Raw genomic sequence first — 16259 nt, 5'->3', positions numbered from 1 at the left:
AAATCAATTTCTTACCTATAAATTGAGTCTTATATTTTCTAAGAGAAGAACATAACACTGTGTGCACGGGCTAAATTCTACAAATGGCCTAATGTAGATATTTCTAGAAAGCATTATGGCTTTGAAAATCAATTGTTCTCTAGGAGAGCTATTTGTCAATAAATTAAATTGTCTAGTAATGTATGAATAGGAGTTCTCTATCTTTTCTTTGCACTCGATCTCTCTTCAGGTTTTTTTTGTTCTTTTCTATTATTATTATTATTATTATTATTATTATTATTATTATTATTATTATTAATTAAATTTATATGCCGCCCTTCTCCCTAAGGACTCAGGGCAGCTCACAACAATAAAAAATTTAAAAACATAGAATGCTTCAATATCAAAATATTTTGCTTGTTTTATGACACCAAGAACTCATTATGGCTTTTTCCTAATTATCTAAATTTTATTTTTTTTAATCCTGTTAAAACACTAAAGTCATCTATGGCAATTAAGATTTCAATATAAATTATTTTTTTAATTTGATAGTGAGACCTGATATAAAATTATAAATATGTTTGACAACCTAGACCTGTTATATATAAAAATCTTTTTTATTATTAAACATTACTTTTGTCAAAATTATGAGAAGTAAACAAAAACAAACTTCTCAACATGACACTAAATAAAGATATATTTAATGTCAATTTCAAATGAAATTTAAGAATAATTTCTTTATGTCCTTGAAGTATATATCATGGAAATACTTTCCAAGATTGTGCTTGATGTTAATTTATAGTATATTCTTCATAGACAATGTTGACATTCAATAAACATGTAACAAAGAGTATCTGGAGTATTATTTCTACCACTCCTCCCATCATTTCTCAATTTCTGTCATATTTGTTAATCAGATGAAACAAGTAAACCTGGGTCTTGAAGCTTAGCTTTTTTTTCTAAGCTTAATAAAGCTGTGTGTGTGTATCAGATTATTTTGTCACATAAGAATCCTCATTCAAAATTAAATTTTGAATACTATTTTTTCTAACAGAAGGACAAAAAAATCAATTTCTTACCTATAAATTGAGTCTTATATTTTCTAAGAGTAGAACATAACACTGTGTGCATGGGCTAAATTCTACAAATGGCCTAATGTAGATATTTCTAGAAAGCATTATGGCTTTGAAAATCAATTGTTCTCTAGGAGAGCTATTTGTCAATAAATTAAATTGTCTAGTAATATATGAATAGGAGTTCTCTATCTTTTCTTTGCACTCGATCTCTCTTCAGGTTTTTTCTTTTCTATTATTATTATTATTATTATTTTTTATTATTATTATTATTATTATTATTATTATTATTATTATTATTATTATTATTATTAAATTTATATGCCGCCCTTCTCCCTAAGGACTCAGGGCAGCTCACAACAATAAAAAATTTAAAAACATAGAATACAAAGATTAAAAAAGTATTAAACAATAAATAAAGAAATAAAGGACAATTTAAGCCGATAAAAACCAAATTTAAAAAGTCCAGGCCCGCTTGTTGGAACAACCATGTCTTCAGGTCACGGCGGAAGGATCAGGGGCCGTCCACAGCTCCGGAGGCAGTTTATTCCAGAGGGTCAGCGCACCCACAGAGAAGGCTCTCCCCCTGGGGGTTGCCAGCCGGCATTGCCTGGCCGACGGAACCCTGAGGAGGCCGACTCTGTGGGAGCGAACCGGGCAATGGGAAGTTGACATTGGCAGCAGGTGGTCTTGCAAGTACCCTGGGCCTAAGCCATTTAGGGCTTTAAAGGTAATTACCAGCACCTTGAATCGCACCCAGAGGGCAACCAGAAGCCAATGCAGCTCGCGCAGGAGTGGTGTAACATGGGAGTATCAAGATACTCCCATAAGCACCCACGCGGCCGCATTTTGCACCAGTTGAAGCCTCCGGGTGCACCTCAAGGGCAGCTCCATGTAGAGAGCATTGCAGTAATCCAGGCAAGAAGTGACAAGGGCATGGGTGACCGTGCATAGGGCATCTCGGTCCAAAAAGGGGCGCAACTGGCGCACCAGGCGAACCTGTGCAAAGGCCCCCCTGGTCATGGCAGTTAGATGATCCTCCAAATTAAGCCGTGAATCCAGGAGGACACCCAAGTTGCGGGCCCTTTCTGAGGAGGGCAATAGCTTCCCCCATCAAAAAAATGGAACATGTTGGACAATACGAGATACTGGTATCCACAGCCACTCAGTCTTGGAGGGGTTCAGCCTGAGCCTGTTCCTTCCCATCCAGACCCGCACAGCCTCTAGGCACCGGGACATCACGTCAAGGGCATCGCTGGGTTGGCTCAGGGTGGAGATAAACAACTGGGTATCATCGGCATATTGGTGATACCTCACCCCAAAGCCATGGATGATCTCACCCAGTGGCTTCATATAGATGTTAAAAAGGAGGGGGGAGAGAACCAACCCCTGAGGTACCCTACAAGAAAGGGGCCTCGGGGTATATCTCTGCCCCCCTGCCACTACTAACGGCCCAACAGGTAAGAGGAAAACCACTGTAAAACAGTGCCTCCCACTCCCAACCTCTCGAGCCGTCGCAGCAGGATACCATGGTCGATAGTATCAAAAGCTGCTGAGAGGTCAAGTAGGACCAGGACAGAGGAGCAATCCCTGTCCCGGGCCCGCCAGAGATCATCTACCACTGCGACCAATGCCGTTTCCGTGCTGTAACCGGGTCTGAAACCAGACTGGTACGGGTCCAGATAGTCCGCTTCATCCAGGAATTGCAGAAACTGATGCGCCATAACACTCTTAACAACCTTCGCAGAGACAGGACGATAGTTATTCAAGGAGGCTGGGTCCAGAGCAGGCTTCTTGAGAAGGGGCCTCACCACTGCCTCTTTTAAGGCAGAGGGGAAGACACCCTCCATCAATGAAGCATTGACAACTGCCTGGAGCCAGTCCCCTGTCACCTCCCCGGCGGCCGAAACCAGCCAGGAGGGACATGGGTCCAATAGACAAGTTGTAGCGCTCAGTCTATGCATAATCCTGTCCACATCATCCAAAGACACAGGTCAAACTCACCCCAAATGGTATAACCAAGACCTGCCCTCTCCACTCCGCCGGATTCCGCCCAGTCGGAGTCCAAACCAGTCCGGATCTGAGCAATTTTGTCCTGCAGATACTGTACAAATTCCTCAGCCCTACCCTGCAAGGGGTCATCCCTCGGTTGCTGGTTGAGCAGTGAGCAGGTCACTCTAAACAGGGCGGCTGGGTGGTTATCTGCAGACATAATGAGAGCGGAAAAGTAAGCACGCTTTGCCACTTCCATCGCCACTAGCCACAAAGCACAAACTAATAAACAGAAAATTTAGTTTCTTTTCTTTCCTATATACCTACATATTTTTTGTCTTAAATCAACTTTATCCATTTCTTGTTCTTCCTTTTTTTTCTAGAAGAAAGTGGAAAGAGAGGTATTCATATAGAGTAGTTTACGTTGTGAGAAAATGGTTACTATATGAAGATAATGACCAATGAGTTTTATAAATGGGATGCTGTACTTTTAAAGGGAGACACATTTATTACTTAGGTAGGAGAAAATCTCTTGGCTGAAGCCAGTAATCCTAGATTTATACCACAGTATTGGCTTTATACCACAGTATTGCACAGGATTTGGGGCTGTATTTTCTTTCCTTGTCTATGGTATATGATCATTCTATCTGTAACACCAAAGACCAAGGTGTTTTTTCCCTATCTAGTTTCATTTGTGGATGGAAGACTCCATAAATTGTTGAACTAGTGCACTTGAAACTTCCATTCTTTTTCAAAAGGCATTTAGAACTGTAAACTAAGTTTAAGAATTTTAAAGGAAGAAATAGATTTGATTGAATAGTGTCACAATCTTGATGCATTAGACTATTCCAAATTACACTGAACTTTATTTTGTAATAAATCTACAGCTTTCTATCATTTATTGTTTCTTATACTTTTATGGTACAGAATTTTAGAAAACAGTGATGTCCATATTATAAGCAACTTTACCTTGTCCATAATTAGGATAACAATTGCTATGCCATGTTAAAAAGAGTTTCAAAACTGCTCACAACATCTATGAGTCAGAAACAGCATAATAAAACTATTAACTGGACTTCTGATTCAGTGGATCACATTTTTCCCTGGATAAACAAAGATGATGGATGTGACATAATTTGAATGAAGCAGTTAAATTCATATTAATATTACCTTAATTTTATGGCCTATGTTAATATACAGAATTTATATAATGATGTCATGAAGCAAATTATATACTGTACACTTATATTTAATTGCAATAAGGAATAACAGATTCTAAATAGTCTGACAAAATACATTTTTATTGTGTTATCAACACATACTACTTTTGATAAGCAATTCCACTAACTAAATGTAAAAGGTATGGAATCTGGTCATATTATTCATTCATTCTTTAATTTACAAATTGAAAAAGCACAAAAATGGAAAATTTACATGGAAAAAACATAGTTTTCTAGAAGACAAACTATATATTGAAGGATATTCACTGAGCTCTGAAAAGGAACTGGGTGGTCAGTATGCTATAAAAAAGATATTGACACTCTAGAAAAAGTGCAAAGAAGAGCAACAAAGATGATTAGACCTAGAGATTAAAACAGGTGATGAATGTTTGCAGGAACTGATATATCTAGCCTGAGAAGAAAAGAATTAGGAATGATATGATAGAAAGCTTCCAATATTTGGGGGATGTCATAAAGAACAAGGAGACAACTAATCCCCAAAGTACCTGCGGGCAAGACAGCAAGTAATGGGTGGAAATTTATGAAATAGAGATACAATCTAGAATTAAGAAGAAATTTTCTGATAGAGAGAACAACTACTCAGTGGGACAGTGTTGCCTTCAGAAGTTGTGGATTTTTAAGAGACAAGACAAAGATGTTACTGGATGTCCTGCTTTTGAATTAATTATTTGGCCCACAGATATATTTTAAAAATTTTTAGCTTTTAGTTTGTTAGAAGTAATAATAACAAGTTGTCTTGTAATATGCAAAAGCTATTTAGAAAAATGTAAAGAATGTAGCCATTTTCTATAAAGAAGATCAGGAGTACAGGAATATCTGATTTTCAATTGTATAATAGGACTTTAACATCAAAAAGCCTTTAAAGTAAAGCTTTTAGAATTCCTGATGTAACAATTCTGTTCTAAAATTTTAATTTGCACATGCATGTTATTCTAATATATACTATAGAATACATTAGACAACTGACTCTGTGTCCTGGCCACTATTCTGCAATAGACATGCAAATGCTGCCATAAAAACAACAACAAATAAACTAAAGCGAATGGCACAAGCCTGAAATCTATCCAAACCTTCGTTTACAAGTTTATGTTGCTTGTATCTAAAATGAAACATTTTAATTTACAAAATACTGTAGGATCAAGTTAATAAAGTTCTGAATCATATTTAAACTTCATCAAATTTATTATCAGGTTGTATAATTGTATAGGCTCCAAGATCACCGCAGATGGGGACTACAGCCAAGAAATTAAAAGACACTTGCTCCTGGGGAGGAAAGCCATGGCAAATCTAGACAGCACACTAAAAAGCAGAGACATCACCCTGCCAACAAAAGTGTGTATAAAATCAAGGCCATGGGTTTCCCAGTTGCACACTGGGAAATTTATGGCTGTGAAATTTGGACCATAAGAAAGGCTGAATGCCAAAGAATTATTTATTTATTTAGTTAGTTAGTTTTATATACCGCCCTATTCCCGAAGGACTCAGGGCGGTTTACAGGGCAAAAATTAAAAGACAATATAAAAGTTGAAATAGAAATAGAATTAAAATGAATTAAATTAATTAATAGCCCAACAAATTAAAACAAAGTTTAAAAACTTAAAACCCCTCAGTCCAGGCCAGATAGATCAAAGAACCAGGTTTTCAGGTCCCAGCGAAACGAACAAAGGTCGGGGGCGGTCCGGAGTTCCACAGGCAGATCATTCCATAGGGCAGGCGCACCCACAGAGAACGCCCTCCCTCTGGGGATCACCCGCCGGCACTCCCTGACCGGCGGCACCCTAAGGAGGCCCTCCCTATGGGAGCGCACAGGACGATGGGAAGTTGATGGTGGCAGCAGGTGCTCCCTAAGATAATCCGGGCCCATGCCATTTAGGGCTTTATAGGTCATCACCAGCACCTTGAATCTCACCCGGAGGGCAACTGGAAGCCAATGCAGCTCGTGGAGAAGAGGCGTTACACGGGAGTATCGGGAGACTCCCATCACAACTCGTGCGGCTGCATTCTGCACCAGCTGAAGCCTCCAAGTGGTCAAGGGCAGAGCGCGTTGCAGTAGTCTAACCATGTAGAGCGCGTTGCAGTAGTCTAACCGGGAGATCATGAGCGCATGAGTGACTGTGCGTAGGGCATCTTGGTCCAGATAGGGCCACAACTTGAATTTGAAATTGAAGCCTTTGAACTATGGTGCTGAAGAAGACTCCTGCGAGTCCCTTGGACTGAAAGGCATTCAAACCATCAGTCTTAGAGATCAATCCTGACTGCTCTTTAGAAGGCCAGATCCTGAAGTTGAAACTCAAATACTTTGGTCACCTAATGAGAAGGAAGGACTCACTGGAGAAGAGCCTAATGCTGGGAAAGATTGAGCGCAAGAGAAGAAGGGGACAACAGAGAATTAAGGTGGCTGGATAGAGTCACTGAAGCAGTAGGCATGAGCTTAAATGAACTCAAGAAGATGGTAGAGGACAGGAAGGGCCTGGAGGAACGTTGTCCATGGGGTCACAATGGGTTGGACACAACTTCGCAAATAACAACAATAATTGTATAATCAATTGCTTTCATTTTTTTGTTTTGGATTTTGGTTTGTCATCACCTATTTAGGTTTATTTCCTTCGTCTTCTATTAAGGAAGTGAATTCAGTCCTGGCATAACAAACTATCTTTTCTTCCTATCAGATTTAAAGTTATCCTCTTAGTATTTCATGCCACAACTAGAACACGAACTAAGCATTGTAATATACTCTAAATGCTATTAACAATAAATTTGAACACATTTTAAATATAGTGAATCTTAGAAAAGAAGATGCAGTATATATTACATATAACAGAGATTGTTATTGAGAAGCTCATATTATTTAGACCAGACATGTCAAACACAAGGCCCGGGGGCCAGATCCGGCCCGTGGGTTCATGTGGCCCGCGAAGCCATCCTGGAAACAGTGAGGGAACGGCCCTCACTGCCTTGGCCCTGGCCCAGAGACCCTCCACCTGCCAGAGACCCTCAGATCTGTCCCACTCCTGCCCAGGTCCCCATAGGCACCCTTGATGCAAACGATGTAGAGCTGGCCACGCCCACCCAGCAGGCCATATGCACTCTAGCCACACCCACCCAGTAGGCCACGCCCACCCTGGCCATACCCACCCGGCCCCCTGAGGGCAACCACAATGCTGATGCGGCCCTCAATGAAATTGAGTTTGACACCCCTGATTTAGACCCTAATTCTAGTGCCTGAATCTTTGCTTGCAGTACCGTCAGGACATTTTTTTAAAAAAAAAAAAGATGTAACAGCACTCTTATGCAATCACATATTTTGCATCTACCAAATAAATCTCCAGATGAAGTACCACATTAACAACAATTTGATTAGCACACTACTACTAAAACTGGATTTTAGTTTATGCAGCAGCAGAACTGCAAATGCAGAGCCTTCTTTATGAACTCTTGCTTGCATTGTCCACAAGCAAATGTTCCGAACAACATTGGCAATTGGTATTAAGTTCATTATAGGTCCGCTCAGCAATTCAGATTTCTTTGTATCATTACACACATTTTAATAAACATGATTTGGCCACAGTGAAATCCTGTGATATACAATAATTTGTTCCCTAATAAAGATTGAAGCAAAAGATGTTGCAGTCTGCCACTCACTAAGTATGCAGATCTCTTGTTCAATGAAATATGCTAATACACAGTGATCAACTGACTTGGTCATAAATGGTAGAAATTATGCACTGCTCCGCTACTTCAGTAGAAAACTGTTTTTCTCATTTATTTGAGATTTCTTCAGTTATGCCAAGGATAGTTCCTATGCAGCAATGTATGTCTATGTGTATGAAACCTGTATCTTCAAGGTACTCTTATTTTTTAGGCTCATGTGAATGCTTTCTAAACTGATTCTAGCTATTTCCATATGTAAAGCAATATTAAGCCTGAGGAAAGAAACAGAACTGTTTTAACAATTAAAAAAGATGTTTCACATGCAATCCTTGTGAAGCACCTTTTTAAGGAACTCTATAGCAAAAATATTTAATCAGTTCATTGACAATCATCAAAAATCAATTCCATTTTGTGAACTAGTTAGAGCAGGGCTTTTCAACCAGTGGTACGGGTACCACCTGTGGTACATTGGCATCTGGCAGGTGGTATGCAAACATCCTAGAAAAGTGGTAGCGGGGAAGGGGAATGAGCTGAACCAGTGGCAGCACCACACAAGCTTGAGCGAGAGATGGCTGGAGCTGCAGGGCTGTCAGGGCTGAGCGGAAGCACCAGGATCAGCACTTCTTTGGGACTGTCAGGGCTCAGTGGAAGTGCCAGGATCAGCACCAGGCTCCAGCTGGAGCTCGATGCTCAACCTGGTGCTTCTGCTGAGCCCAGAAGAAGTGCCGATCAGCTGGAATGTTGCAGCATCTCCAGGGTCTTGTGATTTACATTCAGATGCTTGCCAACCGATTCATATTTATGACGGTCACAGTGTCCCAGGGTCATGTGAAGTGACCAAAACCTGCTGCAACCACCAAGCAGATGGGGGGAATAAAAACCAAACAACCCCCCCCCACTCCACCCCCGCTGCCAATCCTCAACAGAAATGCTCACAACAATGAAAACCTCAGACAGGAGGAAGAGCACTGCCGGGCGGGCAGGCAGGTGTTTTGCTCAGCTGTGGCTTGGGGGGGCACTTTTTTCAGTGCCGTTGTAATTTCAAACAGTCACTAAGCGAACTGTTGTAAGTCAAGGACTAGCTGTACTTCATCACTTTTTTCCTTTTTTTTTTTGGTCATCAAGTTTTTGTCACCTTACTAGGCGACTGGTGGTACTTGGATGTTGCTATATCCTAAAAGTGGTACAATGGGTGAAAAGGTTGAAAAGCCCTGAGTTAGAAGATGTGCAACATCTTCCAATTGTCATTTTTTTTGTCATTTTGATTGAATATGTTTCTCTAGAAGAGCAATTCCAGTAACAGTATATAATTTAACGGCTTTTAAGAAACCTGTGACAATTTGGTAGCTCTTATTGAATTAAAAAAAAAAATCACATTTTGTTCTGTCTATGAAAGGACTGTACTGATATCCTAGCCATACTTATTCAAACTAGAAGGGCTAAAAAAGCAAATGTTTCTTATATGAGCTCTCTAATGTGTTTCAAACATTGTTTTTCAAATTCTGTTTTAGATGAAAGTTCATTATCTAGGATTACTCCATGAGATAGTAATCTTTTATTGCAATTTAACCAAGTTCTGTTCCAGCTGATGTCTGTATCTTTCTTGCAAAATTAGAAGAAGCTGAGTTTTATTTCTACTTAAGTAAAGCTTCAAATACTTTGGCCACCTAATGAGAAGGAAGGACTCACTGGAGAAGAGCCTAATGCTGGGAAAGATTGAGGGCAAGAGAAGAAGGAGACGACAGAGAATGAGGTGGCTGGATGGAGTCACTGAAGCAGTAGGCGTGAGCTTAAATGGACTCCAGAAGATGGTAGAGGACAGGAAGGCCTGGAGGAACGTTGTCCATAGGGTCGCGATGGGTCAGACACGACTTCGCAACTAACAACAACAACAACAAAGTAAAGCTGGTTAGTAACATAATAGATAATCAGCTTTTCTAATGCTATTAATCTTTTATAATCTCAATAATTCCCTTGCTTCTATTCCATATCAGTTCAGATTATTTTGGGGGGGAGGGATATGTGAACAAATTGGTAAATAACTAATAGATATTTTAAAAGGAAAGGCAATCTCTTTATATTAAGTCATTCAGGTGAATGAACTAACTGCATTTGAATTCAAGTTAGAAATTCTAGATCAGTGTTTCTCAGAGCAAAGACCTCCAGAGGCTGGTATTGTATTCATGAATTATATACCTACCATAAAATGAAAGGATTAATTGTGCAGCATACTCCCCAAAACATTGATAAAAAATCCTATGATTTGTGGACCTCTAAAAACTATCTTTAGTACAAAGGTCCCCAATCTTTTGAGCACCAGGGACCAGTTCCATGGAAAGAAGTTTTTCCGCAGACTGGAGGATGCGTGGTTTCGTGTGCTGCCTGCTTCCCTCAGATGGGCTTTCCTTGTTTGTGCGGCCCAGCTGCTGGCATGCTGCGGCCCAATACTGGTCCACAGACTGGGGGTTGGGGACCCCTGCTTTAGTATATGAGGTGAGATTCAATATCTGGACTGTAAAGTTCATGTTATTTAACCCCTAACAGTGAAAGATTATTTAGAATTAGATAGTTATAGAGACAGAATAAGAGGGAGAGTGGGTTGAATATTTTTATATCTGAATATTTTTATATCTGATTTTTATATCTGATATTTTTATATCTAGCTAGTTTCAGCACTGATAAATATAACACCATTTTTAAATCTATTTTTATAGTATGCAGTTCCAGGAATCCTTTTCCAATGTCCAGGCTTGAGTGTTTATTTGTGTAATTTGAATATCATTATCTGCAGTTGTACCAGGTTTCATATGCTTAAAAGCATTTTCCATCTCTACCACTGAAAAACATCTTTAGTACAGAAGTAATTCCTCGAGTTAGGATTGCAAGCAGAAGCAGAAATGTGTCAGTAAACAATGCAGGCCTAAAAGTGCAACATCACCCCCTGTTGCCATTGTTAAGCAAAGACATGAATTGTTAAGCAATTCACAACTTCCTGCTGGCTTCCAATAACTGAAGTCATTGGGGAACTAGGCAAAAAGATGGAAATCAGTTTGCAAGCAGGTCAAAAGGCAGGTAAGTAGCTGCTGTATCTGGGATGGAGGGAGAGAGGTGATGCATCAGTGATTGAGAGCCATGGTGTGAGCAGAGTGGGACTTGGGGTAACTGCTGCTAGATGGAGAAGTTGCACAAATGGCCAGAGAAGAGGTTTGAGAAGTGTGCACAAGGGACTGGGCTGGATGCTGGGAGAGGGTATGCAAATTGCTGGGGAAGTGTGGCATGAGTCCAGTGAGACTTGGGGATGATGTGCAAGGGTGAGAGACAAGTGTGAGTGCAGCAGGGTTGAGTGCCTGCTGCCAATGGGAGAGGGCATGCAAGGGTACAGAAATGACTAGGGAGACATGGACAAGTACAGCAGGTTTAGGGTGGTTGCTGTTAGGTGGAAAGAAAAGCATAAGAATATACAAGGTGATGTGTGTGTAGCAAGGTTCAGGGAGAGTGCATGAGAATGAACTGGTGGCTGGCAAGGCATGGGGGGGCTGGGGAAGGGTCACAGATGGGGACACTTATTCAGATAACTTTTGATCTTTCTACCAGGTTTCTCATTGGCTCTGCTTTTTGCAAAATGCGATCCCACCCCAGGACGCTGCAATTGTCATAGGTGGAAGCTACTGCCAAGCACCTAGATCATGTGACAGCAGAAACTTTGAGAATAGATCCTCATTTGTTTAGTGCCACTATAGCAATAGGTCATTACCTGAGGTCTACTTGCACATGCTCTTGATATTCATACTATTTCATTTTTTCCTGTAACTTTTTGGTAATTTTACATTTAGAAGAAAGTGGAATGCTGCTTATTTGCTGCTGCATGTTGGTGCTTCTCCATCCTGCTTTGATACTGTTCAACTCTCCAACTTGTTTCCAAATGTTAGTACAGTTGTGTATCAGATTTATCTTTTAGATTTAAATTATCTTTTAAATACCTATTAACTTCTATATGATTCTTTAAGTTTTTAATTAAAATTAAATTTAAATTTATTAATATTTCTATACCGCCCTTCTCCCGAAGGACTCAGGGCGGTGTACAGGGCAAGAATAAAACACAAAGCTACAAAAATTAAAAAGTAATTAAATACATGCCCATAAAAACAATAAATACATTAATAAAACCCCAATAAAATGATAGTAAAACCCCCACCAATCCCCCCTCAGGCCAGGCCGGCTTGTTCGAACAGGTATGTTTTCAGATCGCGGCGAAAGGAGCGAAGATCGGGCGCCGTCCGGAGCTCAACCGGTAACTGGTTCCATAGCTCCGGGGCGCCCACAGAGAAAGACCTCCCCCTGGGGGCCACCAATCTACATTCTCTGACCGGTGGCACCCTGAGGAGGCCCTCTCTGTGGGAACGCACAGGGTGGAGGGAAGTTGACGCCGGCAGCAGGTGTTCCCTGAGGTACTCCAGACCCCTGCCATGTAGGGCTTTAAACACCATGACTAGTACCTTGAATCTCACCCGGAAGACAACTGGCAACCAATGCAGCTCACGGAGCAGAGGTGTGACATGGGAGTATCGGGAAACTCCCAACACAACTCTCGCGGCTGCATTCTGTACCAGTTGGAGCTTCCGGGTGGTCCTCAAGGGCAGCCCCATGTAGAGAGCGTTGCAGTAGTCTAGTCGAGAGGTCACGAGCGCGTGAGTGACTGTGCATAGATCATCCCGGCTTAGATAGGGCCGCAACTGGCGCACCAGGCGAACCTGGGCGAAAGCCCCCCTAGTCACAGCTCCTATGTGGTCTTCCAGGGTGAGCCGTGAATCTAGGAGGACTCCCAAGTTGCGAGCCCTATCTACAGGGGGTAATAATTCGCCCCCCATAGCAAGAGGTGGAATGTCCGAATAAACCCGGGATGAAGGCATGCAAAGCCACTCGGTCTTGTCGGGGTTGAGTTGAAGTCTGTTCCTCCCCATCCAGACCCGAACCGCCTCCAGGCAACGGGACATCACGGTGAGGGCATCACTGGGGTGGTTTGGGGTCGAAAAGAAAAGCTGGGTATCATCAGCATACTGATGATACCCAACTCCAAAACCACGAATGATCTCACCCAGCGGTTTCATATAGATGTTGAACAGGAGAGGCGAGAGGACCGACCCCTGAGGAACTCCACAAATGAGAGACCTCGCGGTCGACCTCTGCCCTCCTGCCAACACCGACTGCGAGCGTCCCTGGAGATAGGAGGAGAACCACTGTAAGCACACTGTAATTGTAAGCACTCTTGGGGGAAATGCTCTAAAGACAAGTTATTTTAGCCATAATTCAAAATGAAGTTTACATTGAATCAAATTCTTTCAGAATACATGATCTTACTTTAAAATAAGGTTATGGAACAGGCAACCTGGATTTTTTTGTTACTATAATATCAGTAAAATTAATTTAATGGTTTAAAATAACTTCCATTCCTAATATATCTGCAGAATCCAGGGAAAGAACATTTAAGATCATTGTTATTTTCTGTTATTTTCTGTTACGATTGGATAACAGTTAAGGAAGTCTGCAACAAACCCAGTACAGGTAGTTCTTGACCACCACAGCCACGCCCACTCAGTGGGCCACATCCCACCTGGCACCTGGTGATAAATAAGTGGGATTTGGGTTGCAGTTTGGGCACTCGGTCTCTAAAAGGTTTGCCATCACTGGCCCAGACCTTAACCTAACTGAAAATCTATGAAGCTGACTAAAGAAACTTATTAGTCAGAAGCGACCCAGCAATAAAACCCAGTTAATAGAAGCAATCATTCAATCTTGGTTTCACATTATAACAGCTGCAGAACTAAAGGACTTGGTTCACTCCATGGGAAGACATTGTAAGGCCATAATTCATGCTAAAGGTTACCCAATTCAGTATTAACTTTCACGGTGATAAGTTTTGTATACCTCATTTTTTCTATGATGATAATTTTTGTATATCTCTTTTTCTATGTGTTTCACTTTTCTTCTTTATATCTGCTATTCTAATAGCAAATCCTTCATAAAAGTTATCGCATTACATTATTAAATTATCTTTCCATTGATATATAATTTTATGGTACTACTCAAAACAAAATGGTGTTATTAGCCATCAAACCTCAAATGCACATTTTTCTCAAAAGGTTTCCACAATTTTGGCCACTACTGTACATGCCACAGTGGACCAATAAGGAATCAAGACAGAAGTTGCAGCCATCCAACTGAAGCTTTGTTTGGAAACTTTCTCAATATTGCAAACAAGTACAAAGCTACAGGAATTGTACTGCTGTCTTGGTCTTTTTGATCCTACCACTAACTTATAGGCCACACTGAGCTCCAAAAAAAAAAATAAAAGTAATAATATAATACTAGCATTTTTTCATCAGTACAAAGGTTGATTATGTTGTAACCATTTTGCTGAGTAAACTATGGTTAAGTTAACCATGATAAGTATGATTTGAAAAGACATCTAAAGAAAGCATACTAATGAACTGACAGGATAAGGCATCATACTGATCTAATGGGCATCATATATATGCTACCTTTGGGTTTATGCCAATACAGAGTACAACTGTAGTGCAAAAGTTGTAATAACCTGGTTTCTACCACAGATTTATACAAAAATACCAAAAATCAATTAAGCACAATAGCTTAAACCACTCAACAGCAGAATAAGAATTCTCAGAAAATATTTTTAAGAGATACCTTTTAACAATGCTGTCACAGTGTGTTGTAAATCTTTAGGGTAAGACAGTAAGCAATCTTTACAAAAAACGTATTGCTGGCATTCAACCAAGAAGTGAGCATACAGTCCAAGCACTATGAAGTCAAAGTGGCTTGAAAAAGTAGCAGATACCTGAGACACAGATGTTAAAAATCCCACTTTCACTGGCATGTCACTTCCAAATAATTTTCCTACTTTCATCTGCTCTAATACAAGCAAGCTCACTCTGCCCTTGCTTTGGAAAATAAACTGCACCATCATATGAAAGAAACTGAGGCAGACACAGGATGCAATGAAGCACTGAAAGCTAAACCCGGCTACTGGGATCGTCTCAGCTGATGAAACAAAGCAACCTCATTACTTGGTTAACCGGGAAAAGAAGGGAGAGAAAAGGGGCTAGTGTTATTCATGTAAAAACAAGCTGGAAAGTAAACACCCTTCCAATAGAGGCCTACGGTAGAATAGTTCTTTTCAGCATTAGAAGCCTAATCACTCTGATGTCTTTTCAAAAGCCAAGCAAACCCTCCGCTGCTAAGCATCCGGGAAAATCCCTCACCGACTTCCGAAGTAAGCAGCCCCAAAGGAACACCCAAACCACAATACGAGATAAAACTCACCCAAGGCCAATCTACCCCAGAAAAGCGATGTGGCGCTCTGATTGGGAACAGTAAAGTGGGCCTAGACAGTCCGGGGCCAGGAGATTGGGTGAAAGAAGTCTTCAGAAAGCAGAAGAGCTCCAGAAAGAGAGGGAAATAAAACACAAACGCCTCCACCGCGGACCCCACCAACCTCCTCTCTTTTCCAATCCGCCCCTTTTGACGCCGAATTTTTACCTCAGTTAACATCATTACTCGCGGTGGAAGCCTCCGGCTCTAGCTCCGCCGCATGCTGCGTCTGTCTCCAGCCGCAGCCCAACGCACACCGGTAAGGGACACCGGCAACTCTCAGCCTCTTCAGCTATCCCTCCGTAACGCAAAACCTATTTCAACTACGGCCGCCGCCGCCGCCACTCGCTCAAGAGCGGCGGCCATCTTAGTTACGTGAGACGACGACGCTGTCGGTGGCGCAGCCGCCCAATGGGACAGTAAGTCGCGGGGCAGGCCTCTTTCTTTTGGTTGGGCTCCCTGAGCTGGCGCAGTTTGTCTCACGCCGAGGCAAGCAGAAATTTGTTCGTTCTGTCTGCTGCGCTTCCCAAGACGGGACTTTAAGCTTTGCAAAGCAGATCTGGATGAAAAGAGGAGGGCCGAGCCCGGGTTGGTACAGACTGTAGGAGATCCGGGTTTAAATTCGTTATTGTAGAGTATTGGCGTGTATATGCCTAATGAGTCTTACTCAGTAATAAAGTGGGTGGAGCAGGGACAAGACATTTTACAGTATTTATAATCTTGAAGAATAGAGAGTTTAATCTTTAAACTTTAATGGAAAGATTACCAACGGAGAACAAGGAAGAGGAGAAGAGGAACCAGCTGCAGGAACAAACTTGCTGACTTCAACCTTCTTTTAAAACTCATGATCCTTCAGTTGACAAAACTACCAATGTGAAGTTGACAGCCCTACTGCCAATCCTTTCCTGCCATGGATTTAAAACTCCACCAAGTGGTG

General features: G+C 41.3%; 1 protein-coding gene across 8 annotated transcripts in view; it reads right to left on the bottom strand.

Annotated features, from left to right (window-relative positions):
• SNX13 (sorting nexin 13) overlaps positions 1–15697 on the bottom strand; it is a 106034-nt gene extending 90337 nt beyond the window's left edge. For 5 of the 8 annotated variants that reach the window (XM_083378685.1, XM_083378681.1, XM_083378684.1 and 2 more), the window contains exons 1-2: positions 15491–15693; positions 3057–3254 (exon numbers count right to left, since the gene is read on the bottom strand). Coding sequence is in view for 4 of the 8 variants with exons in the window: in XM_083378681.1 (XP_083234807.1) it covers positions 3057–3194 (138 nt within the window). In the remaining 4 variants the exon portion in view is untranslated. Of the gene's footprint in view, positions 1–3056; positions 3255–15490 lie in introns of all 8 variants that reach the window. The other 3 variants (XM_083378686.1, XM_083378683.1, XM_083378688.1) reach the window with 1 other exon arrangement.
• Between the last annotated feature and the right edge of the window lie 562 nt (positions 15698–16259).

Source organism: Vipera ursinii (assembly GCF_947247035.1).
Source record: "Vipera ursinii genome assembly, chromosome: Z".
NCBI classification, from domain to species: Eukaryota; Metazoa; Chordata; class Lepidosauria; order Squamata; family Viperidae; genus Vipera; species Vipera ursinii.
The sequence above is the reverse complement of the archived record's forward strand: the minus strand, read 5'-3'. Positions and strand labels throughout refer to the sequence as shown.